Here is a 27,756-nt window from a genome sequence, read left to right as displayed (position 1 = left end):
TCAAATTGCCGAATAGTAGAGCGCGCTGTCTTATGGACAGCTCTTGTACATGCTGCTCTACCCTTGCATATTTGTAAAAAAATATGTTTTGTGCCTCTCAAAACATTTGGTGAGTGGGGGTTGAAAGAGTTGACACTCTGTCCGTGTGTCCGATTTTGTGTCTTGCATTTCTGAAAAAGTATTTGACCAAAACTCATGGAACCTCACGGGATTGTCATTCAGCATGTGAAGTTCTGCACCTGGTGTTTTAATTGGGATTTCGCACAGCCACACCAGAGGTATTAGTCTTAGTCAGTATATACATAAAAATGGTATTTTGCCTACAGACCACCATTTATTTTTTACGTATGCCTCTTTTCAACTTAGAATTTGCGAAACTCATAGTTTCCGGACAATACCTCTTGAAAGGCGTGACAGATTTAGATAATTTTTGGTACCCAGGTGTAACATCATAAAATACAGGTCAAGTTTGACTTTGGCTACAAACCACCAATATTTTGACGTAGTTGTGGCCCCTTCCCAGTTAAAAATTTGTCTTCTGTGACAAGGCCGTATTGAAGGGGTGTTATTCGTCATTATCCTGTGACAGTTTTAGTTTTCATAACGACAATTTTAACAAATTTCAGATAGATTATGTAAGGAATGTACCAAAAGACCTGCAACCAGTCACTGTGCCAAATGTGAATGTAATATGTGCTCTGTATGTTTTCAAAGGGTAAGTTAACCTTTAGCCTGCTGGCGGCAAGTTATTCTTCCTTTGGGATCAGTGCAGATAAAGATTAGCCTACACATCCGTGTAGACTAATCATGGTCTGCACTGTTCGTTATTCAGTCAGTAAATTTTCAGTGAACACCCCTTTGAATAATAAATGGTATTTCCCAAATTGAATGTTGGACCAGTTCAGTTTAGAGATTTACCAGGGTAAAGGTTAAGAATCAGCTGCAATCCTCCTGCAAATGCTGTCTTATGGCAAATCTTGATACATATTTTTAGCAAGTGTAGTTATTTGCAAAACTTTCAAAGTTGATCATTTTCCTTGAATTTATTATTGCTGGCAGAATGGCTGTACATACTTATAAAAAGATACTGAGTTCTTTTACCAGAAATGTAAGCACTACTACATAAGGCCCTACCAAATTGGATCTATGTATAGTGTTCCCATTATTCTTAACTAAAAAATCTACCTACCATGCAAGAAAAAAAAAGTTAATATTTAAAAAAATGTACCTAAATTTTAAACACAGTGATGTATCCAATTTTTAGCAGTTTATTTTTAGCTCACCTGTCACAAAGTGACAAGGTGAGCTTTTGTGATCGCGCGGTGTCCGTCGTCCGTCCGTCCGTGCGTCCGTAAACTTTTGCTTGTGACCACTCTAGAAGTCACATTTTTTATGCGATCTTTATGAAAGTTGGTCAGAATGTTCATCTTGATGATATCTAGGTCAAGTTCGAAACTGGGTCACATCCATCAAAAACTAGGTCAGTAGGTCTAAAAATAGAAAAACCTTGTGACCTCTCTAGAGGCCATATATTTCACAAGATCTTCATGGAAATCGGTCGGAATGTTCACCTTGATGATATCTAGGTCAAGTTCGAAACTGGGTCACATTCCTTCAAAAACTAGGTCAGTAGGTCTAAAAATAGAAAAACCTTGTGACCTCTCTAGAGGCCATATATTTCACAAGATATTCATGAAAATTGGTCAGAATGTTCACCTTGATGATATCTAGGCCAAGTTCGAAACTGGGTCACGTGCCATCAAAAACTAGGTCAGTAGGTCAAATAGTAGAAAAACCTTGTGACCTCTCTAAAGGCCATATTTTTCATGGGATCTGTATGAAAGTTGGTCTGAATGTTCATCTTGATGATATCTAGATCAAGTTCGAAACTGGGTCACCTGCGGTCAAAAACTAGGTCAGTAGGTCTAAAAGTAGAAAAACCTTGTGACCTCTCTAGAGGCCATATTTTTCATGTGATCTTCATCAAAATTGGTCAGAATGTTCACGTTGATAATATCTAGGTCAGGTTCGAAACTGGGTCATGTGCCTTCAAAAACTAGGTCAGTAGGTCAAATAATAGAGAAACCTTGTGACCTCTCTAGAGACCACATTTTTCATGAGATCTTCATGAAAGTTGGTCTGAATGTTCACCTTGATGATATCTAAGTCAGGTTCGAAAGTGGGTCACATGCCATCAAAAACTAGGTCAGTAGGTCAAATAATAGAAAAACATTGTGACCTCTCTTGAGGCCATATTTTTCACGGGATCTGTATGAAAGTTTGTCAGAATGTTCATCTTGATGATATCTAGGTCAAGTTCGAAACTGGGTCATGTGCGGTCAAAAACTAGGTCAGTAGGTCTAAAAATAGAAAAACCTTGTGACCTCTCTAGAGGACAGACTTGTGAATGGATCTCCATAAAATTTGGTCAGAATGTTCATCTTGATGATATCTAGGTCAAGATCAAAAGTGGGTCACGTGCCTTCAAAAAGTAGGTCAGTATGTCAAATAATGTAAAAATGTTGTGACCTCTCTAGAGGCCATATTTTTCATGGGATCTGTATGAAATTTGGTCTGAATGTTTATCTTGATGTTATATAGGTCAAGTTTGAAACTGGGTCAACTGCGATCAAAAACTAGGTCAGTAGGTCTTGAAATAGAAAAACCTTGTGACCTCTCTAGAGGCCATACCCTTGAATGGATCTTCATGAAAAATGGTCAGAATGTTCACCTTGATGATATCTAGGTCAAGTTAGAAACTGGGTCACGTGCCTTAAAAAACTAGGTCAGTAGGTCAAATAATAAAAAAACCTTGTGACCTTTCTAAAGGCCATACTTTTCATGGGATCTGTATGGAAGTTGGTCTGAATGTTCCTCTTGATGATATCTAGGTCAAGTTTGAAACTGGGTCAACTGCGGTCAAAAACTAGGTCAGTAGGTCTAAAATTAGAAAAATCTTTGACCTCTCTAGAGGCCATATTTTTCAATGGATCTTCATGAAAATTGATCTGAATGTTCATCTTGATGATATCTAGGTCAGGTTCGAAACTGGGTCATGTGCGGTCAAAAACTAGGCCAGTAGGTATAAAAATATAGAAAAACTATGTGACCTCTCTAGAGGCCATATTTTTCATGAGATCTTCATGAAAATTAGTGAGAATGTTCACCTTGATGATATCTAGGTAAAATTCAAAACAGGGTCACGTACCTTCGAAAACTAGGTCAATAGGTCAAATAATAGAAAAACCTTGTGACCTCTCTAGAGACCATATTTTTCAAGGGATCTTCATGAAAATTGGACAGAATTTTTATCTTGATAATATCTAGGTCAGCTTCAAAACTGGGTCACACGAGCTCAAAAACTAGGTCACTATGTCAAATAGTAGAAAAAACGATGTCATACTCAAAACCAGGTCATGTGGGAAGAGGTGAGCGATTCAGGACCATCATGGTCCTCTTGTTTAGCAGTTGTGGCCTGTTAGTATTAAGTTGAAATAGCTGTAATTGTTCCCCCCGACAACAAAAATGTAAGGGGGTGTATACTGGTTTTAGGTTGTCTGTCCGTCTGTCCGTAGACACAATTTTGTGCGCACCATCTCTCCTCATCCCCTTGACACAATTTAATAATACCACACAAGTGATCAGTAACAACAGTAGTTGTGCATGGGGCATGTTAAGTTCTTTCCGAAAAAATAGTTACAGAGTTATGGCTTTTTAGCTCACCTGTCACAAAGTGACAAGGTGAGCTTTTGTGATCGCGCGGCGTCCGTCGTCCGTGCGTGCGTCCGTGCGTCCGTAAACTTTTGCTTGTGACCACTCTAGAGGTCACATTTTTCATGGGATTTTTATGAAAGTTGGTCAGAATAGTCACCTTGATGATATCTAGGTCAAGTTCTGGGTCACGTGCCATCAAAAACTAGGTCAGTAGGTCTAAAAATAGAAAAACCTTGTGACCTCTCTAGAGGCCATATATTTCACAAGATCTTCATGAAAATTGGTCAGAATGTTCACCTTGATGATATCTAGGTCAAGTTCGAAACTGGGTCACGTGGGGTCAAAAACTAGGTCAGTAGGTCTAAAAATAGAAAAACCTTGTGACCTCTCTAGAGGCCATATTTTTCATGAGATCTTCATGAATATTGGTCAGAATGTTCACCTTGATGATATCTAGGTCAAGTTCGAAACTGGGTCATGTGTGGTCAAAAACTAGGTCATTAGGTCTAAAAATAGAAAAACCTTGTGACCTCTCTAGAGGCCATATTTCTCAATGGATCTTCATGAAATTTGGTCAGAATGTTCAGCTTGATGATATCTAGGTCAAGTTCGAAACTGGGTCATGTGGGAGTAAAAACTAGGTCAGTAGATCTAAAAATAGAAAAACCTTGTGACCTCTCTAGAGGCCATATTTTTCATGAGATCTTCATGAATATTGGTCAGAATGTTCACCTTGATGATATCTAGATCAAGTTCGATACTGGGTCATGTGGGATCAAAAACTAGGTCAGTAGGTCTAAAAATAGAAAAACCTTGTGACCTCTCTAGAGGCCATATTTCTCAATGGATCTTCATAAAAATTGGTCAGAATGTTCAGCTTGATGATATCTAGGTCAAGTTCGAAACTGGGTCACATGCGGTCAAAAACTAGGTCAGTAGGTCTAAAAATAGAAAAACCTTGTGACCTCTCTAGAGGCCATATTTTTCAATGGATCTTCAGGAAAATTGGTCAGAATGTTTACCTTGATGATATCTAGATCAAGTTCGAAACAGGGTCACGGTGGGTTAAGAACTAGGTCAGTAGATCTAAAAATAGAAAAACCTTGTGACCTCTCTAGAGGCCATATTTTTCATGAGATCTTCATGAATATTGGTCAGAATGTTCACCTTGATGATATCTAGGTCAGGTTCGAAACTGGGTCACGTGGGGTCAAAAACTAGGTCAGTAGGTCTGAAAATAGAAAAACCTTGTGACCTCTCTAGAGGCCATATTTCTCAATGGATCTTCATGAAAACTGGTGAGAATGTTCTTCTTGATGATATCTAGGTCAGGTTCGTAACTGGGTCATGTGTGGTCAAAAACTAGGTCAGTAGGTCGAAAAATAGAAAAACCTTGTGACCTCTCTAGAGGCCATATTTTTCACGAGATCTTCATGAAAATTGGTGAGAATGTTCACCTTGATGATATCTAGGTCAAGTTTAAAAGTGGGTCACGTGCCTTCAAAAAAAGGTCATTAGGTCAAATAATAGAAAAACCTTGTGACCTCTCTAGAGGCCATATTTTTCAATGGATCTTCATGAAAATTGGTCAGAATTTTTTATCTTGATGATATCTAGGTCACATGTGCTCAAAAACTAGGTCACCATGTCAAATAATAGAAATAACGACGTCATACTTAGTTCAACACTGGGTCATGTGGGGATAGGTGAGCGATTCAGGACCATCATGGTCCTCTTGTTGTTACTATACTATATACATAGACACAATGTTGTGCACACCATCTCTCCTGATCCCCTTGACACAATTTAATGAAACTTCACACAAGTGATCAGTAACAATAGTAGTTGTGCATGGGGCATGTTAGGTTCTTTCAGAATTTTTTTTTGCAAAGTTACGGGACGTTGTTTTTTTTTTTACTATACTATATACATAGACACAATCTTGTGCGCACCATCTCTCCTCATCCCCTTGACACAGTTTAATGAAACTTCACACAAGTGATTAGTAACAATAGTAGTTGTGTATGGGGCATGTTAGTTTCTTTCAGAAAAAAAAATTGCAGAGTTACGTGACTTTGTTTTTTGTTACTATACTATATACATAGACACAATCTTGTGCGCACCATCTCCCCTGATCCCCTTGATACAATTAAATGAAACTTGACACAAGTGATCAGTAACAACAGTAGTTGTGCATCGGGCATGTTTGGTTCTTTCAGAATTTTTTTTTTGCAGAGTTACGGGACTTTGTTTTTTTGTTACTATACTATATACATAGACACAATTTTGTGCGCACCATCTCTCCTCATCCCCTTGACACAATTTAATGAAACTTCACACAAGTGATCAGTAACAACATTAGTTGTGCATCGGGCATGTCACGTTCTTTCAACAACAAAAATTGCAGAGTTTTGGGACTTTGTTTCTTGTTAACATACTATATACATACAGTCTGCATATGCAATCTTGTGCGCGCCTAATCTTTCAAACCCTTGCACACAACTTAATGAAACTTCACACAAGTGATCAGTGCCAACCCTAGTTGTGCATGGTGCATGTTACATTCATTTAGATAAATATTCTGCATAGTTATGGCACTTTGTTTTTTGTTACTATACTGTATACATACGTCTATATACATAAAGTCCACATAATTATGCAATCTTGTGTGCGTCAAATTGCAATGTACTGTGTCAGTGCATGCGGGGGGGTACATTCATCACCTTTAGTGATAGCTCTAGTTATAGATTGCTGTTTAAATAGAAAATAAATCTAGCAAAACCCGCAACCACCAGACATCTCAAGGCTTTGATTTTTAACATTTTCAGAAATAAATATTTTTTATGCACCCGAAGGTGGGCATATTAAAAATTGTGCTGTGCATCCATCTGTGTGTGTGTCTGTGCATACATGTAAATTCTTATCCGGGCTGTAACTCTGCCATCCATAAAGGGATTGTGAAATAAGATGGCATAAATGTCCACCATAATGAGACGACGTGTCATGCGCAAGACACAGATCGCTAGCTCCAAGGTCACAAAGGTCAAAGGTTAACAGGGTTTGTTTCATGTCCAGTCCATAACTCTGCCATCCATTAAGGGATTTTGAAATAACTTGGCATAAATGTTTACATAATGAGACGACTTGTCATGCGCAAGACACAGACCCCTAGCTCTAAGGTCAGGGTTACATTTAGAAGTAAAAATTTAACAGGATCTGTTTTGTGTCCGGTCAATAACTCTGCCATTGATGAAGGGATTTTGAAATTACTTGGCATAAATGTTCCCAACAATCAGACGACATGTCATGCGCAAGATACAGACCCCTAGCTCTAAGGTCAAGGTAACACTAAGAAGTCAATAGTGTTTCTTGTCTGGTCAATAACTCTGGACATGCTTTGGGGGCATTCGTTACCAAAAGTGACAGCTCTTGTATTTATCAAACTGAGTAAAACCTTTTGGACAGAGAATGGTTAACATAGATTCAATATGGTGTGGCGTAACAGAAGCAAATGTTTTAAGACTAAGCTTAAATAACAGTGATGTATAAGTAATGACAAGATTTGACACATTGCCTTTCTAATTTACAGTTAGACATACAGTCTAACTTGTATAAAGCAGCCAGCCATGGAAGTAACACAGTCTGGCTGCTTAAGACAGGAGGCTGCTTAACACAAGTTGATAACAGAATAAAAAGTTGATTTTGGAAGTAGCTGACTTTAGGGCTGTCATTGATAGAAACGATATCGATGTATCAACGATATTTTTTTGCCGATCTATTATCGATTCCCATTTTCAAAAATCGATATTTTACAGAGAGAAAAAACTATCCAGATAAACACTCAGACCCTCAAAAACAATTAAGCTTACAAAGTTGTAAATTTAGATAAATGCAAAAGAGAAGTGAAATAAAAATTGAATTGAAAGATTTTATTAATTTTTTTGGTTTCTTTTATTTTCATAAAAACAAATACAACACAATCAAACAGTAATAAAAAAAAATAGGCAATAAAACTAAAAATAGCATTTACAGGAAGGTATATAGTAAGCATATGAACAAATAGGTTGTTAATCTAACTTAATAATCGATATATCGATGTATCATCGATATTTGTCTTCTGATATATCGGTATCGTCGATATACCTAAGACCCAATCAATGACAGCCCTAGCTGACTTTAGGCTAGTTGCTGCTTAATACAGGTGACCTCTGACCCTTATCATTCTGGACACGATTGATTCTGCCTTTGCTGCCAGTGTAGATCATGATCAACCTGCACATCCATGCAGTCTGATCAAGATCTGTATTGTTCGCCATTCAGTCAGTATCTTTTTGGAAGGCACACCTTTTAACAGTTAATGGTACTCTCCAGATTGAAAGATGGACAAGTTCATTATAGAAATATAGCAGGGCAAGGGCTAATGTAGGTTTACTGCAGGCTGACTTGAGGTTTGACTGGAGCTTGATATTCAGTCACTACTAAGACTATTTTGAATTGGATATTTTTATTGTCTCTTAGTTATTTGTAATTAGTTCTGTTTGAAATGTATTCATTACAGGTTCACAGTTTGTCAAGAAGTTTGCAGTTACATACAGCAGTACCGTTATTGGAGGAAGGGTTTGTACTTAGCGTTCGACTTCCTTTTTCTGTTGGACAGATTTTAGCTCACTGCATGAAACTTCTAACTGCTGTGCTTTCTTCACCATATATGTATTGTTATGTATTGTTATTTTATTTTCTACCCATAGGTATATTTTCTCAGTGTTTGTAATGAGCGTTTCCTCCTTAGATTGGCTCATTGTAAGTTTCTTTAGAGATTTAGAAAATGCTTTTCTTAACGATGATGATAGTTTTTGAAAAATGTTGAAAATCTGTTTAATGTATTTGGCTTAATGTATTTGGCATGTTGTGAATCAGTGATGTATTTATGGTTTTTGATGCTGTTGATGTTGCCATCTTTTATTTAAATTAGATTGATTGATATTGTAGTGTTTATTTCAAGAGTGAATACACAACTGTCGTAATTCACAGACTTTGAAGAAGAACTTGCAACTATTTATTGAGTTGAACATTCTATATGAAGACACACCCCTTGTTGTTTTTACCTTGTAGACAGTTGGAAGTATCACAGATGTGTAAGGAACATGAGAACCGACCTATAGAATACTACTGTGATGACGATGATATGATTATATGTTCACGATGTGTCATCGTTGGAAATCATAAAGGACATAATATATCTTCTATTGAGGATAAGGTAGGGTACCACTGTTGGGTAGCTGGTTTTACAAACGCATGCATAGTCACTTTATTGCTGTGAGGTAAAGTGGCCAGTGCCTCTTTATTTGGAGAGGAATAGTTTGGTGTTTAGGCAAAGGGGACGAAAATTCTGGTGTCCATGTTGGGGAAAAACTGCATGATTTGAAAATATTTTTCTAAGGAGAAGGCAAACTTCAGGTGGCCCCTACTATAAAAGTTAAAGCGTGGACGCAGCATATGAATTTGCTGCTGTACTGAAACTGAAACTCTTACTATTATACCCCAGTTTTGGAATAATGGGCGTATCATGTGGTGCCACATGCATCTGTCTGTCATATTTCTTGTCCGGAGCATGACTCAATAACCATTCCAAGATATTTAGGTTAAACCTTTGCATAATGGTAGATGGCGATGAGAAAATGTGCAAAGCACATGAACAAGGCGGGTAGGTCAAAGATCAAGTCAAAACTTATTATTTTCTCCTGTCTCATGTTGAGGATAAGTGATCCTGATCAAAAGTGTATATTCACAGAAACAAAGACAGTTGTAAGATAAAAAGGGGCGTTTGGTCCCACTCATCAAAGTTTTTCATGTAAGAACTTTGACAGGCCACGTTCCTTAAATTTGCCAGTCCTGGTCTCTTAGTTAAATTTCTCACCTGAATAGTTTTAACATGGTTAACTTCTGTCACTGCTGACAGAAAGGACTGGTACAAAGCAAAAATTTACAGTTCCCTCTGATAATGCAGCCAGATATTCAAAAGTTAACATTTTTTTTACAATGTTGACTGAAAAAATAAAATTAAAACACGTTCACGCTATTAGCTAGTAAGAACTGGGGAGACATACTGTTTTTGCTCTGTCTGTCCATCCTTCCGTCCATCACACTTCATTTCTGATCTATAACTGAAGAACCATTTGACCTAGAACCTTCAAACTTCATAGGATGATTGGACATGCAAAGTAGATGACCCTTATTGATTTTGGGGTCACTCGATCAGAGGACAAGGTCACAGGGGCCTGAACTTGGAAAACCATTTTCAGTTCATAACTTGAGAACCACTAGGTTTAGAATGTTGAAACTTGGTGGGATGATTGGACATGCCAAGTAGATGATCCCTATTGAAGCCAACCATCAGTGTCTATTTTTACTTTCGCTCCTGTCCCCTATTGACTTCTTGTCTGTATGACTGTACATATGGGGAGACATGCGCTTTTCTACAAAAGCAGCTTTTAGTTTTTATTTAGTTCCTGTTCAAAAAGTCTTCTGAATACCATTGATAGTTAGGAAGTCCTTTAATATTCTCTCTATTTCTACAGAGCTCCAGATAAGCTGCGTATTTGCGTATTTACGCAATTAAAATTGCAGAAAACCCAATTGAATTCATACAGTGTGCGTACTGAAACGCAATTAAAATTCCTAATACCCAATTCGTAAAAAATAGCTTGCGTATCGCATTTTCCTTATAACTAGAACGGGTACAAGACTTTAACGCTAGATCTGCAGAACAGGTTGCAATTTATCGGAAAAATAACAGGACCATTCAGTCGGCTGATCGGTGTTATTTGGACGCTTTGTAAACAATTTTACGCCGATAAAATGTAAAGAGGTTGCAGGAAAAAAACATTGTTGCAGCACAAACAAACAAATTAGTGGGATATTTTGCTGTTCAACAATGACAGTTATCTGTTTGTGACGATGTAGTGTCACCAATACTGGATGAAATCTTTTGGGAGAATGCATATTGTGGTGACCACATCGTTCGGGATATTGTGGATGAACTGATCTCAGACTGCATTAAAAGTGAAAAAGAAAACAACAGTATGAAACATGCATTACAATTTTAAATACATTTTTGTATTAAACATTGAAGGGCGCCATTAAAATACTTAGTCAGTCCTGTTTAATGATATATACCATGTATACTGTAAGCAAAAAAATACTCAATTGTTAGTGCGAGATTGGTAAAATACTCAATTGGTTTTAGCAAATACCCAATTACTTCTGAAAAGGCTGGGTAATGATATTATTTTTACCCAATTCAAATTTCCAATACCCAATTCAGACAAAAAGTGATGGGTAAATACCCAATTGCGCCTAAAGCTTATCTGGAGCTCTGATTTCTAGCAGGTATTCTTGTTTTTGACTCACTATTAAAGTATGGAATGCAGCATTAAAAATTACAAGAAAGTAAAATAGTGTGTTTAGAGATGGTTTAGATGTTAGTTGAATAGTTATAAGTACATGGCATTTTGAGGTTTGTTACAGTGTCAGAAAAGGACATTCAAACATGATATTTTCTGCCAGAAAGATGTGTAGAAATCAAAGTGTGATGCATGTGGTCTCATTTTACATGACAAGTCACAAATTATTTCATTTCAGAACCGGTGTATTGTGAATGAAATGGAACCAAATCTTCAAGTAGCCAATCATGTGTTCAGAAGATTGAAGAAAATAGACAAGGTAATCTAAAACATTGTTATATTTTTGGAGAGAATTATAAATGCATCGTATTTGCATTTTCTTTAAGTGCTTCCATTGTGTAATCAGATGAATTCAAAAGGATTTTAAATGAAAACATTAGAAAAACTTAACATTGCCATTGTAGAAGTTGTTTGTGGAGGCGTGTATAATTAGATTGGGGTAGATGTCGGTTGGGCGGGCGGGTGGCGGCGGCGGTGGCGGCGGCGGCAAACTGGTGTTTCCGGTCAATAACTTTTGTTTCGGTAAAGATATTTGAATAATACTTTATATGTATGTAGCTTATATCAAGACAAAGGCTGGGATTGATTTTGGGGTTTCTGGGGTCAAGGTCAAGGTCACTGTTACTTAAAATAGAAAAAGGGTTTCCGGTCAATAACTTTTGTTTCGGTAAAGATATTTGAATAAAACTTGGTATGTATGTAGCTTATATCAAGACAAAGGCTGGGATTGATTTTGGGGTTTCTGGGGTCAAGGTCAAGCTCACTGTTACTTAAAATAGAAAAAGGGTTTCTGGTCAATAACTTTTGTTTCAGTAAAGATATTTGAATAAAACTTGGTATGTATGTAGCTTATATCAAGACAAAGGCTGGGATTGATGTCAAGGTCACTGTTACTTAAAGTAGAAAAAGGGTTTCCGGTCAATAACTTAACTTAGGAATGAGCTATCATGATGAAACTTGGTGTATAGACAACTTATATAAAGTTGTAGCTTGTGATTGATTTTGGGGTTTCAGGGATCAAGGTCAAGGTCATTGTTACTAAAAATAAGGTTAGGGTTAGGGTTAGCATATCCTCTACATGCATGGAGGGATTTTGATGAAAGTTGGCACAATTGTTCACCATCATAAGACAGAGTGTCATGCACAAGAACCAGGTCCCTAGGTCTAAGATCAAGGTCACACTTAGAGGTCAAAGGATACAAGAATGAAAACTTTGTCCGGAGCATATCTTCTTCATGCATAGAGGGATTTTGATGTAACTTGGCACAATTATACACCATCATGAGACGAAGTGTCTTGCGCAGTTCCCTTCTTTAGAATTACTTCCCTTTTGTTGTTACTATAAATAGCTTATATTGTAACTTTTTCATTACTAGACGTAGGGAAAAATCGAGACCACTTTTCTGTAGTACAACATGCATGTTACATCCAATTTTGAGGTGTATTTTGATAAATATCTACCTGGTAAGGATTTCTGTGTGGACTTACAATTTTTTTTTTGTATTTTTTTTTTTTTTTTTTTTTTAAGATTAACTTCCCTTAGTTGTTACTATAAATAACTTATATTGTAACTTTTTTATAATTGACCGTAGGGAAAAACCAAGACCACTTTTCTGTGGTACAACATAATTGTTACTTTCTAATTTTAGGTGTATTTTAAGGTATCTCTACCTGGTAAGGAGTTTTTTTGTGGACTTAGAAAATCAAAAGAATTACAATGATTACTAAACAACCACATAATTAAAATTACATCTGCAAATACAGGTGCTAGAGTAAAGAAATTTGCTGTGACGGGCGTATATTGTGACATTCTGGCACTCTTGTTTATTCTTATGAAAAGTGTTGAAAACCTGGTTTCGTGGCATTGCCGCGTTTCTTGTTTGTTACTTTGTCTGGGGGAAAAAACTAGTGAAAGAACAGTATATTAGGTACAAAGTTCTCATGTGAATAGTATTATTTTATTTGTCAATATTTCACTTGTAAAGATGTCTGTCCATAACTGTAAACAGGAATTTCCACTGCTGGTACCAGATTTTAAGAAAGAGATGTCTGGAGTATTGGAGGATGTTCGAGCCCACTTCCAGCACCTCCATGGTATATTACAGATCAGGGAACATGCACTAGAACAACAGGTTCTTCATGTGGTCAGGGAGGGGCTGCAACCTATAGAAAAATTGGTATGATACTGATTTAAATCTGAATTTGTTATAATTGAATTTGAATAATTCAGATGAAATGTTTATTTCACAAAGATTGATGATGTGTTTGAAATGCTGCTATTATGTAAATGATACTATACAGTGTTTTTGTTTGTTTGTTTTTCAATGGGAGGAGGTTAGGGGTGAAGTTGGGGGAAAATTCATATACATGTACATCAAGTTTCAGAGCGAAAGAATTGGATTCATCTTTTGAATCACAAGTTTTTATGTACATATGAATGCACCTAGAATAATGAATTGTATACTGATTGATAATGATGTCATAGATGTAAGTGTTCCGCCTGGATCCACCATTTTGTTCTGCCTGGATCCACCATTAGCCATGTTGTTCTGTTAGGATCCATCATTAATCTTTTTCTGTAACAATCCACCATTCACCTTGTTCTGCCAGGATCCACCATTAGCCATGTTGTGCCAGGATCCACCAATAATCTTGTTTTTCTGTCAGGTTCCATCATTCACCTTGTTCTGCCAGGATCTGCCATTTACCTTGTTGTTCTGTCAGTATCAACCATTAACCCTGTTGTTCTGTCAGGATCCACCATTAAACTTGCTGTTCTGCCAAAAATACCATAAATCTTGTTGTTCTGCCAGGATCCACCATTAACTTTGTTGTTCTGCCAAGATCCAATATTAATCACGTTATTTATGGAGGTCATGTGCAGGAGATTGTGCAACACAAAATCAACTGTAACAACTCCTCAGCCTCACCATCAAAACAAAGCATGTTAAAAACTTTTGTTTTCATTAGCATTAACAGTACATTTAGATGCATTTTGCCCCATTTCAGAGAAGTGACTTACATAATGAGTTTAAACAGCTGGACCAGACAATTAAAGGTAAGAAAGAAGCACAAGTACTCACTTGTTTTGTAGTGTCTTAAATGTAACACAAGGAAGTCTTACATTTTACCTCACAGGTTTTCTTATACAGGTGGGAAAGATTTTTTTCAGTTTGGATAGAATAAACCTGTCAAAGTCTAGTTTTTCTCATTGCGAAAAGGAAAATTTGCTTAAAAAACTGGCATGTGTGAAAAAAGGACAAGTTACAACATGTTAAACCTGACATGTTGTAAGTAGAATTATAAAGTAAATTGTCATTGTGTCTGTTGTAGCATGGTTTGCTTAATTACTTTCACATGTGATACTTTTTTATGCCCCCAGGCATATAGTGCTTGAACTGCCCGTCTCTTTGTCCATCCATACAATATTTAACCTTTTTGCCTACAGCCCACATTAATGACTCTAACTCAACAATCCTTGTGGGAAGACCTACAAACTGATCTATAGATAAATTATCTTGACCCTCATATTACCTTCACCTTTAAACTTAAAACCTTGATAACATGTTTGGTCCTATAACCCACATAAATGACTGAATTTAGTTCATACTCACACTCAACAAACCTTGTCACAAGACCTACTGAGTGACTTCTATATAGAGATGACCTTGGCCTTTGTATCATCTTCACCTTTAAACTGAAAACCTCAAAAACAACATCATTGGTCAGACACTGGTGGCATGGTTTAGCATGTTGCAGAGGTATTGTTATAAAGTGCCATGTGTCAAACTATTGCTTGGGATGTAGAGTTCTTCCATGAGAGGAAGCCATCAATCTTGTCTAATGAAAGGTCAGTGGTTAGACCCAGGTGTCTGCCCATACCTGAAATTATGCAGGGTTTTCCTTCACCATTTTTAGCAGGAAATGTGTACCATGTGCCGATATGACTTAAACCCTACACAACAACCAATGCTCCTCATGCAAACTTCATTTATTTTACTGACATTGTTGTTTCAGCCGCTCACAGAATAATGAACAACAATGATGAGGTTATAGTGAATGCAAAGGAGATTTTAGAAAAACTGGCACATGCCAAGGACATTCCGTGTATCATAGAACTCACTGAAAGCACTGAATCTACTGAAAAAATTGGGTAAGAATATGTAATAGAAAAATGAAAAAGTCGAAAATAAAGTAGGATTTATGTTGTAGAACAAGTGATGACAGTTTAGTTATTTAGACATACATCAAATTCAAAAATATATATCAAATAAAAACTGGGCCTCCTTGACCAAGGGGTGAAGGTTGCTGACTTGAAATTACTTGCCCCTTTGCCACTCGGTTCAAACCTCGTTTTTGGTGTACAATATTTCCATGTGAGGAAATCACACGGCTGGCTTGCAGAAGGTTGTTGGATCTACCCAGACTTGAATTTGAAAAAAGCCTTTATGTGGGCTAGCAACATGTGTAGTGTGGTAACATATCAGACATGAATCTGAGGTTCGATTTCTCATGGTTCATCTGGAATTTATTCACCCTAAATTAACACCATGTCTGCAGAAGATAAACAGAAAGAAAATAAAAGTGAAAATGTGACTATTTTTATATGCCCACAGTGTTCAAGTTCAATTCTCTGTATTTTGATCTACGTATGTTACAGTAAAGTCTTGTTTCCCCTCAGATTTTTTCATGGAAAGGACAATCTCCATTTATCAAGTGTTTTTTTGTTGTTGTTTTTTTTTATGTGTGTATTTTGGACCCTTCATGGGTTGTTTGTGGGATTTTTTTTTGTTGAGAATTTGATTAAACCTTAACATGCTAAATTTCTATAATGAACTTGTCCATCTTACAATTTGGACAGTATCATTAACTGTTAAAAGGGGTGCTTACCAAAAAGATACTAACTGAATAGCTAACAGTGCAGATCATGATCAGACTGCATGGTTATGCAGGCTGCTCATGATCTACACTGGTCGCAAAGGCAGAATCAGTCGTGTCCAGCATGATAAGGGTTGCGTTTATGTGCATCATGAATGATGATATTCAGTAAGTCTTTTATGCCAGACCCCATGTGGTTCTGGGACGATCTGTGAATGAAAAGAATTGGAACCACTGCCTTACCCTTGCATGATCGTAAGAGGCGACTAATAGGGTCTTAACACTTGGTTTTGCAGTAACTCTGTGATTCCAGCAGGTGTGCAGATTTTGATTCCATACCTCATGTTTTTATTTCGATGTAAATGAGATGTGGAACTAAAATTTGTTTGGCGCCATATAACCTATACTGTGTTGGTGCGCCATAAAACCCAAATAAATAAATATTTTATGCCAGTTTTTTTGTTTCATCCAAACAATAATATTTGCCTCTTCTGTCATCCCCATTGATTTACAGTATTGCCATTTGACTGGTTTAATATGTATTTGAAAAACCAAATGGAATTTTTGCCAGAAGTGTTACTTAAATCTACCACAGAGTAAAAAATAGTGAAAAGAATCATTAGGTTACAGACTACCAAATTTGAAAACACTAATACAACCAAATTTAAAAACTAGTCATAACTCAAATTTTTATTTTGTTATCTCAATGCCCGATTTTAAAATTAAATCTTAAAATGGTTTGAAATAATTCGTATTTATGGAGATATGGCCGTTATCTGGCATAACATACATAGTGGGCAGCTTTTCAACATATTATACAACTCAAATCTTTTTTTACAAATGGATACTGCTTAAAATGCACTGACTCTGCCTTTACTCTTTATTTACAACTACTAACATAGATTAACACTTTATAATATTAAAGAATTTGATGTAATTTTGAAGGCCTGCACCTCTAAAGCAGTGCTTTGGGCAAGGAAAAGTTGTAAGAAAGAAATAATTGAAATAGCATGTGAACCAATCAGTTTGTAGAAAGCCTTGTGTATTGGTTTAAACAATATTTTATTCATACATATTTACAACATGAAATGTTACATAATTACAACATGAAGGATTGAGTAAAAAACCAAGCTTGTTTGAAACTCTCTCCTTAAATGGCCTTGTGTATTGCCATTGCCAATGTCTGAAATGCCCTAGCCTGGCTGTGTGTTAGCCAGGCTGTATGTAAAATGCACTATCTGGTCTCTGTGTAATGCCCTAGCCTGTCTTTGTGTTTAATGCAATAGCCAGACTCTTTGTATTATGCCCTAGCTTGGCTGTGTGTATAGTGTCCTAGCCAGGCTGTGTGTTAGCTGTACTGTGTTTGTATGCTCACACAGCCAGGCTGTTGGTAATGTCCTGACATGGCAGCTTGTAATGCTCTAGCCTGACTGTGTGTCAGCTGGGCTGTGTGTGTAATTCCTAATCTTGCTGTGTGTTAGCTGGGCTGTTTGTGAAAGCGTAATCTGGCTGTGTGTGTAATACCTGGCCTGGCTGTGTGTAATGCCATAACCTAGCTGTGTGTTTGCCTGGCTGTGTGTGAAATGTTCTTAGTTGGGTGTTTGCGAAATACTCTAGCCTCACTTTGTGATGGCTGGGCTGTGATTGTTTGTGTTTATGATTGATAGGTAGGACTATATAGTGATCTGGCCTAAAAGATTTTTTTTTCTGATCTGTACAGTAAGTGTATCAAATTCAATTGAAAGCGTACTAGAAAGCTGGGTTTATAAATAATGAGAGTCTAAACTCAAAGGGATGAGAGATGCAGGTATTGTTGAAAATAGTTGGGCCTGCTTGTACCTGTTTTTTTTTGCTTTAATTTGCAGATTTATGGAAGGTCCCTCAGTTGACACACTGCTGAAAGAGTATGGATCTATTTGTGGGTCAGTGCCACAGAGGTAACCATGATTACATTTTTAGATCACCTGAACCAGAGGTTCAGGGTATGCTATTGTGATGGGCCTGTGTACTTACTCTGTCGTCCTTTGTCTTGCATTAGCTAACTTCTTCTCATGAACCATGGGATGGATCACCAAACTTAGTCTGAAGTATCCTTGTGAGGTAAACTCAGAATTTTTCAAATGGTTAAGATTGACTGATTTTAGGGGCTGCCAGAGCTAAAAATATTTTTTTTAAATTTTTTTTTAAATGAAATCCTGTCATGAACTGCTTGATTGATTGTCTTCAAACTTGGTCTGTAGCATCCTTGTAAAATCCTCTCCTACATTTGTTCAAATGGTTCTGTTTGACAGATTATAGGGGCCGCCAGAGCTAGAAGTAGAAGATCTCTGACATGAATTTCTTATATTTTGATATTTCTGACCACTTAACTTGACCTGAATGTGACCTCTGCAACAGGTCAAACAGGTGTCTGCCTAAAAGCATATACTAATCCATGGAGTGGTGTGGAGTGGAGTGGATTTTATTAGTGTAGTAGGTCATAGAGCTATATACTAAAACCAGGAATGGACTAGAATTGAGATTATAATTAAAGTTGTAAGGACTAATACTTCTCAATTTTTTTTTTATAAATATCTTTTTATGCTGCACTGAGTCCTTAATCCTTTCTATTCAGAATGTGATTTGGTTGCTGCATTGTTTTCATGCTACATGTAATTCATACCAGTGATAAAAGTATGTCTTAGTGACACATTTATTAAGTGGCATCTTCAAGGGCACAGGCTCATAAGTCCTAATTTCTTTTCTTAGTCATGTATTTGTGCCCTTCAGCACATTTTTCATAAACACAGTTGTTGCCATTCATGATGCAGTGTGTCAAACATATAGTTTTGGTCAGGTGAGCGATTTAAGGCTACAATAGCTCTCTTGTTAACTTTGTCTCCGTCAAAGTGGTCAAGAACAAATTTTGCATATCATTATTCTTACATAATTCTTTATAAAAACTGTGCAGAGATGTTTCAGAAACTCTCAACAGAATACATAGTTTTCTTAATTTTCTAGTGAAAATCAGCTTTACGTCTTATCAAAAAGAAATGTAAAATTAAAACTCAAACATAAAACAAGAAATGACAAATATCAGTGGTCAGATTCAGAGTGGCCGTACATCTTGAACTGTTTATGTATAACTTAAAAACCAAAATAATAAACAAGAAACTAAGTAATGTAGCTAAATGGGGAATGTAAATTGGTAGAATCATACATTCAGGTTTACAATGTTCACACTGAGAGATAAGCCAGAAAAGTTCTCGGAGGACACAGACAGCTGTGTGACAACACCACCTGGGTCAGATTACCAGAGTGTGACGTCAGAGACCACATCACAGGGAGATGATGTCATTATTGAAGGTAGGATCATTTTATATTCTAGACTTGATGTTTTATCAATATATAATAATTTATAAAGATTGTTCTGGTTACCCAAGTGTTTGCATCTGATAATGAAAGTTCTTGCTGGTATGAAATAAACAACAATATAGGGTGTTTATAACATGTATTATTCACCTAGTATAATGTTAATGCTGCCTCAAGTAATGCTCATTTAATGCTATTTTGATGCCAGATTTGTCTTAACTGATGCTAATTTAATGCATTTAGAAAAATTAGCAATGCTGATGCTTTTTTGATGCCAAATTTGACCAGCTGTTGCTAATGGAATGCATTACTTTTAAAAGCAGCTCTGCATGTAGGATGGAGTATAATACTAATAGGTTCTCTTCTCAGCATTCAAAAAATTTCCATTTCTATGATAAAGTTGTACATTTTAATTGCATTGAACTTTAAAAATGGAGGCTTTTGAATTTTAAACTTGTTTGCAGATATTATTTGCAGTATACATGTAATAGTTAACGTTTAGCTTGCTGGCAGCTGGTGATTCTGCACTGTTCACTATTCAGTCAGTAAATTCTTAGGAACATCCCTTTGAATAATAAATGGTACTGCCCAAATTGAATAATAGACCAGTCCATTTTAGAAATTCAGCAGTGTAAAGGTTAAGTATACATGTTTTCTATACAGAGGAGCAGGAGATTGTGTTAGAAGATGATGGAGCAAAATCTGTAAAATCTATCAAAGTTGCCCAGCCTTCAAAATTTGCGAGGAAATCTTTACCAAAGAAGAAAAAATTCAAAGGTACTTAGTGTTCTGTGATATAAGATTGGAAGGAGAAATGTTTATTTTAGTTTTACATTTTGTACTCTGTATGAATTTTAGCTTAGATTGGTCTTATATCATGTTATGTGTAAAACTCTTGTCAGGGTTCGCACAGACCTGGAAAAGTCATGGAAAATTTTTATTTGCAAAAAGTCTTGAAGTTTGAAAACTTCCAATTTTGAAAACCCTTCTTAACAGTTATTGGAAGTGATAACAAGATAGATACGCAGTATTTTTTGCTGGACAACACGAAGTATGAAGAGCTATCCTACTTGACCCAGCGTTGGCGTCCTTCCGCGTCCGCACCTTGGTTAAAGTTTTGATGCACTTTCTCTTTATCTTTGTTATTACTTGATGGATTTGCTCCAAACTTAAAATATTATTCGCCATCATCTCCCACATCATCTGGCACAAGGGTCATAACTCAGGTACCAATATTTTATGAATTATCCCCCCTTTTTACTTAGAATTTCGGGTTAAAGTTTTGGTGCACTTTCTCTTTATCTCAGTAATTACTAAATGGATTTGATTCAAACTTAAAATATATATTCCCCATCATCACCCACATCATATGGCACAAGGATCATAACTCTGGCATCAATATTTTATGAACTATCCCCGGTTTTACTTAGAATTACAGGTTAAAGTTTTGGTGCACTTTCTCTTTATCTCAGTAATTACTAAATTGATTTGGTTCAGACTTAAAATAGTAGTTCCACATCATCACCCACATCATATGACACAAGGTATATAACTCTGGCACCAATTTTCATGAACTATGCCCCCCTTTTTTCTTAGAATTTTATGTTAATTTTGATGCATTTTCACTTTATCTCTGTTATTTCAGAAGGATTTGATTAAAGCTAAAAAATAATTGTTCATCATCATCACCTACATCATTTTACACAAGGGCCATAACTGTGACATCTGTATTTTATGAGTTGTCCCCCTTTTTACTTAAACTTCTAGGTTAAAGCTTCAGTGCACTTTCACTTTATCTCTGTTTTTACCAAATTTTGATTTGATTGAGACTTAGCATAGTTGTACTACATCATCACCCACATCATATGATACAAGGGTAATAACTCTTGGACCAATATTTCATGAATTATGCCCCGTTTTACTTAGAATTTCAGGTTAATTGTGGTGCACTTTCACTATATCTTTGTCATTACTTTATGAATTTGATTAAAATTTAAATTAGTATCCTCATCAAATGACACAAGGTCAGTAACTCAGTAATTTTATGAGTTACATCCCCTTTTTACATAGAATTTCATCCACATTTGAGTCATTAAACACTTAAATGGCAGCTACAGCTTCCTCAGATGTGCCCAATTTCACTATCCAGCATCGAAATAGCCGAGCGCACTGTCTCCTGTGGCAGCTCTTGTTAACTTTTGTCCAGTTAGCAAAAATGCTGATAAAACAACCTTGAACGAGGTATGGAGTCCGATTAGTGCGAGTCAGCATCCTGGATAGTTATACCCCCAGAAACGAAGTTTGAAGGTGTATATAGGAGTGAGCTTGTTGGTCCGTTGGTTTTCATGGTTTCCGGACATTAACTCATGAAAATAAATAAGTTTTGGTACACAGATGTAACATCATAAAATACAGGTAAAGTTCGACTTTTGAGGTCAGTAGGTCAGAGTTCAAGGTCACAATGACTCGGAAAAGTTGAACGGTTTCCAGATGATAACTTAGAACGCTTGGGCCTAGGATCAAGCAAGTTGATAGGGAGGTTGGTCATGACCAGCAGATGACCCCTATTGATTTTGAGGTTAGTAGGTCAAAGGTCAAGGTCACATTGACCCGGAGCAGTTAAACTGATTCCGGATGATATCTTGAGAACACTTGGGCCTAGGATCATGAAAATTGATGGGAATGTTGGTCATGACCAGCAGATGACACCTATTGATTCTGAGGTCAGTAGGTCAAAGGTCAAGATCACAGTGACCCGGAACAGTTGAATTGTTTCTGGACAATAACTTGAGAACGCTTGGGCCTTGGATCACGAAACTTAATTGGCAGGTTGATCATGACCAGCAGATCAGACCCCTATTGATTTTGAGGTTGGACTTTGACATTGGCTTACTTCTGTGACAAGGCCATATTGAGGGGTATAATTCATCACTCCTGTGACAGCTCTAGTTTTCTGGGGCTGAAAGTGTTTCAATTTTTTATGCCCCCGGAGGTGGGCATATTAAAATTGCATAAATGTTTACCATAATGAGACAACATGTCATGCGCAAGACCCAGACTCCTAGCTCCAAGGTCAAGGTCATACTTACAAGTCAAAGGTTAACAGGGTCTGTTTCATGTCCGGTTCATAACCCTGCCATTCATCAAGAGATTTTGAAATGACTTGGCATAAATGTTCCCCATAATGAGATGACTTATCATGTGCAAGATCCAGACTCTTAGCTCTAAGGTCAAGGTCACACTTTAATAGAGGTTAAAGGTTAACATTGTTTCTTGTCCGGTCCATAACTTTGCCATCGATAAAGGGATTTTAAAATTACTTGGCATAAATATTCCCTGAATTGAGATGACGTGTCATGCGCAAGACCCAAACCCTTAGCATCTGGTCACTAAATGATTCATACCTAAACTATTCTGGCATATTTTGCGCAGACAACTGTAGCATTCTGGGGCACACTTCATGGGCATTTGTCACTAATAGTGACAGCTTTGTTATAACTGTAATTGTAACTGTGTTTGAAAATATATATGAGCCGTGCCATGGGAAAACCAACATAGTGTGTTTGCGACCAGCATGGATCCAGATCAGCCTGCGCATCCGCGCAGTCTGGCCAGGATCCATGCTGTTCACTGACGGTTTCTCTTATTGCAGTAGGCTTTAAAAGCGAACAGCATGGAGCCTGACCAGACTGCGCGGATGCGCAGGCTGGTCTGGATCCATGCTGGTCGCAAACCCACTATGTTTGTTTTCTCATGGTGCGGCTCATATTTATTTTGTTAGCTTCATATCCTGATGAAAGGTATGTGGTCTCTCAGTGTAAAATGTTAGGGAAAACTGACATAAGTTCTGGAATTTTATCAGCTGAAGTCTGTGTGAACCATGTCTATTATACTCACTCAAAAGGTCACCCTTTAAATCTTAAAAAGGTTTAAATGAGAAAAATGAGAATTTTAGCCAGTTGATACCGATATGTTTTTAGAGCTAGTGAATTGATAGGTTGGACTCCTAAGATAATGTAGTGTTTCAGATTATTTGAAACATATTGAGGTTGGGCTAGGAATTTCAAAATAGATAGGAGGAATACCTCTTGTTAAAATGTAATCTTTCGATTTTTGTTCGGAAGTGTAGTCACCATAATTATAATTTGATATTACTATGAATTGAGTACTATTGAATGAATAGTTTTATGGGCATAGTTTTTATGATGAGCGCTTTATTTTCAAAAATCTTGTAGATTACTAAATAGCCAGTTTTTTACAGGCTGTCATAGACCTTTGGTTGCGAGTCTACGTGTGTTACTGATAGCTTGTTATATTTAAAGCTGTATTAATTTCAGGACAAAATGAGAATGTAGTTGTGACACATATCCAGAGTCCATGTAAGTTTATGGTACAGTTGAAGAGAGATTCCTCAAAGATAGCAGTATTGTCTCACAGTCTCCAGCAGTTCTGCAATAGTCTTTCAACAAAACACCATATGGTCACTGGGGTAGATGTAGGTAAGATCATATTGTGTATACCCTATTGTGCTTAATTTGCACTTGATGCGAAGTTTTGGGGTTACCAAGGCACAGTATGTTTGTATGTTTTTAGCTTGACTATTTGAAGAGCAAATAGAGTTAGCGCACTAAACCATTTATTGTTATTGGCATCCAGATTTGGTTAAGTGGTACATTGGAACTTACGAATACCGGACCTTCCAAAAACTGGAAACTTATGAAAAACCAGACAGTTTTCTCCGGTCCTGATTTTCTCCTGTTTTCTATAAATGCCATACTTCTAAATACAGAAACTTCCAAGTTCTGAAAAATGGACGATATTTTCGAAAAAATTGACTTATTTCAATGCAATTTTACCTCTAAAAACCGCACATCATTAACAATTAGTTATTTTTTTAATGAAAATCTGTGCCTCTATGATAATTATGTCTCCCACCACACAGTGGTGTGGGAGACATATTGATTTACTCCAGTCTGTGTGTGTGTCTGTCTGTCTGTCTTTCTGTCCTCACTCTAAGTCGAACATTTCTCATCCGATCTTCACCAAACTTGAACAAAATGTGTTTGACCATGAGACCTCGGCCAAGTTCGATAACTAGCCAAATCCGCACAGGCACTTTTGAATTATGGCCCTTGAATTACTGATTGGGTCCATTCATCACAGCCATCGAGAGAAACTAGACATTTTTCAATGGGGTCCATTCATCAAAGTCATCGAGAGAAACCAGACATTTTTCAATGTTGCAGTTGTGGGAGACATGCGCTTTTCTCAAAAATATCTGTAGTTTCATCTGTGATTCCATTGCTTAACAATTATTGGTTAGCAATTATTTTGACACACATTAGAATCACATACCTGTCAGTCAAAGGATTAAATGACAGTCTGAGATCGTGATAAATAGATAATGATCTTTCGTTTAAGAAATGATTAGCGGGTTAAATTTGGATGTTTATATCAAACATCTTTATGAACTTTTAATTTGAATTGCTTATCATTGCAGGCGTGCATTTAGTTAAGGAAATAATTAGCTAGAGTGAAAACTTAATATCGGACAATGGTTTTATTTCGTAATTGGTCAAACAGTTTCACAGTATGGAAATTACTCGTCGTCAAAACGTCGTAAAACAGAACTTTCCTACAGGACAAAATTGAAATAATTTGCGTGTCTGAAATGACTTTTGGTATGCAATTGTACTTGTCCAAATTATTCCGTACTTCTCATTACTTTTCTTTTGGTCCCGAGAGTGTGACTTTTCTCAAGATTTTTCATGAAGTTACAAGTCATTCTAAAAATCTTAATTTGAGTATTAGTAAAGGCCATTTATGGCCGAAATGTCAAATAAAAGAAAAAACTCGCAAAGAATTGATTTTTTGTGTAAGTATTTTACAGGATGTATGTAGCAACATATTAAAAGTATAGGGAAGTAACATGATGCAAAATGTCTATTTTGGGGTAAAAATGTTAAAAAAATAAATGAAACTGTGGATTTCTGGAATCGACCCATAGCAACTGAACTATGCATCTTAAGAGATCCAAATTTGGCACAACATTAGATTACTATATTGTACAAAACGTAGATTAATTAGAAATTTTGAAAAAAGCAAGATTGCGTCCTTAATCCAATATGGCCGCCATAAAAACGACATTTAAACCAGAATTATCATTGATTTTATGTTAAATTGTCTCATATCCTTGCTTTTACACACAATAAATTGATTATTGTTATATGCAGCTTAAGATGGAAAACATACTGCCAGAAGATTCAATATGGGGCAATGGTGAAGTACAAAAATGTATACAGACAATTTTTTTGAGTCATTCAGCAGTAGAAATTATCGTTAAACAGCGATAACTTCCTTATTTACTAACAAAACATATAAAAGTTCAAGTATTTGTTTTCTTAGTAGGATCATTTCCCATCTTTTCTTAGTAGGATCATTTCCTATCTGATAATCATGTTTTTGGGAAAAATTACATTGAAATTGTTTACAGTTCTGTTTTCACTAAATAGAAATATGGCCCGAAATAGATGATAGTTGCATAATGGCGGATTCAAATAGTCCTCAGGTATTGTTTCATTATTTTCTTTCAATTCTTGCTGAAATCACATGAGAGATCTATGCTTGATCTGTAGGTAGCCTTTTCCTAATGAAATAATATCATTACAGAATTTGCCATGTATACTTAGATCATACATCACCTCTACAATCTGGAGTCTCGATCATTGTTAGCTAATTTTGTAGTTTGAGTATTTGACTGAAAATATTTCCCCGCATCAAACATGACCCCGACTTTTATATATCTTTATTCAGAACTGACAATATTCTGTAAGAAAATGTAAGTTACAGACATTTTACATTTTAAATCGGTCCTGGTGTGTGCTGCGGTCATTGCAAATACGTGTTTTATATAGAATAAAGAAGAACAGCTTTTTAGTGTGTTGTATGTGGTTAATTACATGATGTTATATACAATAGTAAAAGGGAACCAACTATTTATTAGAGCAAGTTCCCATGTTCTTGTTGTAAAATATATTAGAATTTGAACCTATCAGAAACAAGATATAGTTGCAATTGAAATACATCTCTGCATAGGTAAGTTAATAAGACAGATTACAATGAAGTCATTTTCTATCCAGCGACTGATGTAAACACACTGAGGATTCAACTTAAAATTTAACCAAACACCTTAAATGAGCTATTACAGCTACACTGAAATAGCAGGTAAATGACAGATAAATTACATAAAAGAAGACTTGAGACTAAAAAAGTGTTGCAGTATTGTAACTAGGTTTCGAGCTTTAGAGCCAGCACATAGAAATTAAACCATTACGGGATAGACAATAGCAAATACAGGCTGAGCATTGGAAAGTTGAGAGACGTTTGGTTTGGTACCTTCTGAAGCAGTAGAGAGTTCCCGCTCACAAATGGGGTTCAACATTCATACCAATATGGTGGTTTAATGCTATATGTTATAGCATATAAACAATGGCATCCAAGAGTCAGTGCAATCATACTGAGTTGCAACTTCAAGTAAGAGAACATCGGCTGAACATCTATGTAAAAACACGTCTATGGATGTCTCTGAATTACTTTTTGCACTTTTAGCATGTGCAAATGTTGAGTTCTGCTAAACCCCGGGCTAGAGGGCGTGGACGGTAGCATGTATTTCCATTACCGTTCATGAACAGGCTCAATCAAACCGAGCCTGCAACATTTTCGTGTTTGTTGTGTTGAGCAACCTGTGGAGTTTCCATTTTTTCTATTTTTGTATGTTGTCCATTCAAAGAAATTGTCTGATGGGAACTTCAACAAAAAGACCTGTCAGTATAGCATCCCCAGCCTATAGAAGTTTGAGCTGATTATCATTAGTTGAAGGTTGTTAGTTCGAAGCATTGAGTGATTTTTGCCTGATCCCTGAATTATCTAGCTCATAACCAGGGATACAAATTAGCAGGGGCCCAGTAGCTCATGGCTAAATAGATTTTGGGCTGGGCCCCTAAATTGTTCGAGAAAATGCCTATTTACCTAATGTTAAATATTTATTTTTGACAGTCTGGTCCCTAAAAAAAAATAGCTAGTTTATATCCGTCAAAATGCAATTATTTATGAAATATTGGAACACAAATCAGTTAGGCGAGATAGTTAGAGAAAGAAAATATATATGAGGTATATGGTTTCACTAGCTCTACATGTTTTAACAAAGGACATTCTACATACCGGTAGTTTGTCAGTTAGTCTGAGACATTGTCACCTTAGTGATTGGACCCATTACAATGTTTAAGATACTAAAGGCATAGGCACTCTCCTGGGCCATATAACTCTAATATGACATACATAATATTGATAT

General features: G+C 36.5%; 1 protein-coding gene across 2 annotated transcripts in view; it reads left to right on the top strand.

Annotated features, from left to right (window-relative positions):
• Positions 1–27,756, top strand: part of LOC123553019 (RING finger protein 17-like) — a 108,742-nt gene that overhangs the window by 32,919 nt on the left and 48,067 nt on the right. For both annotated transcript variants that reach the window (XM_053541765.1, XM_053541766.1), the window contains exons 5-15: positions 627–715; positions 8,273–8,331; positions 8,827–8,971; positions 11,356–11,436; positions 13,187–13,354; positions 14,187–14,235; positions 15,195–15,330; positions 17,921–17,992; positions 19,261–19,400; positions 20,070–20,183; positions 23,744–23,905. In XM_053541765.1, coding sequence (XP_053397740.1) covers positions 627–715; positions 8,273–8,331; positions 8,827–8,971; positions 11,356–11,436; positions 13,187–13,354; positions 14,187–14,235; positions 15,195–15,330; positions 17,921–17,992; positions 19,261–19,400; positions 20,070–20,183; positions 23,744–23,905 — 1,215 coding nt within the window. The remainder of the gene's footprint in view (positions 1–626; positions 716–8,272; positions 8,332–8,826; positions 8,972–11,355; positions 11,437–13,186; positions 13,355–14,186; positions 14,236–15,194; positions 15,331–17,920; positions 17,993–19,260; positions 19,401–20,069; positions 20,184–23,743; positions 23,906–27,756) is intronic.

This window comes from Mercenaria mercenaria, chromosome 4 (assembly GCF_021730395.1).
Source record: "Mercenaria mercenaria strain notata chromosome 4, MADL_Memer_1, whole genome shotgun sequence".
Lineage (NCBI taxonomy): Eukaryota > Metazoa > Mollusca > Bivalvia > Venerida > Veneridae > Mercenaria > Mercenaria mercenaria.
Note: the sequence above shows the minus strand (reverse complement) of the source record. Positions and strands in the feature narration are given on the sequence as shown.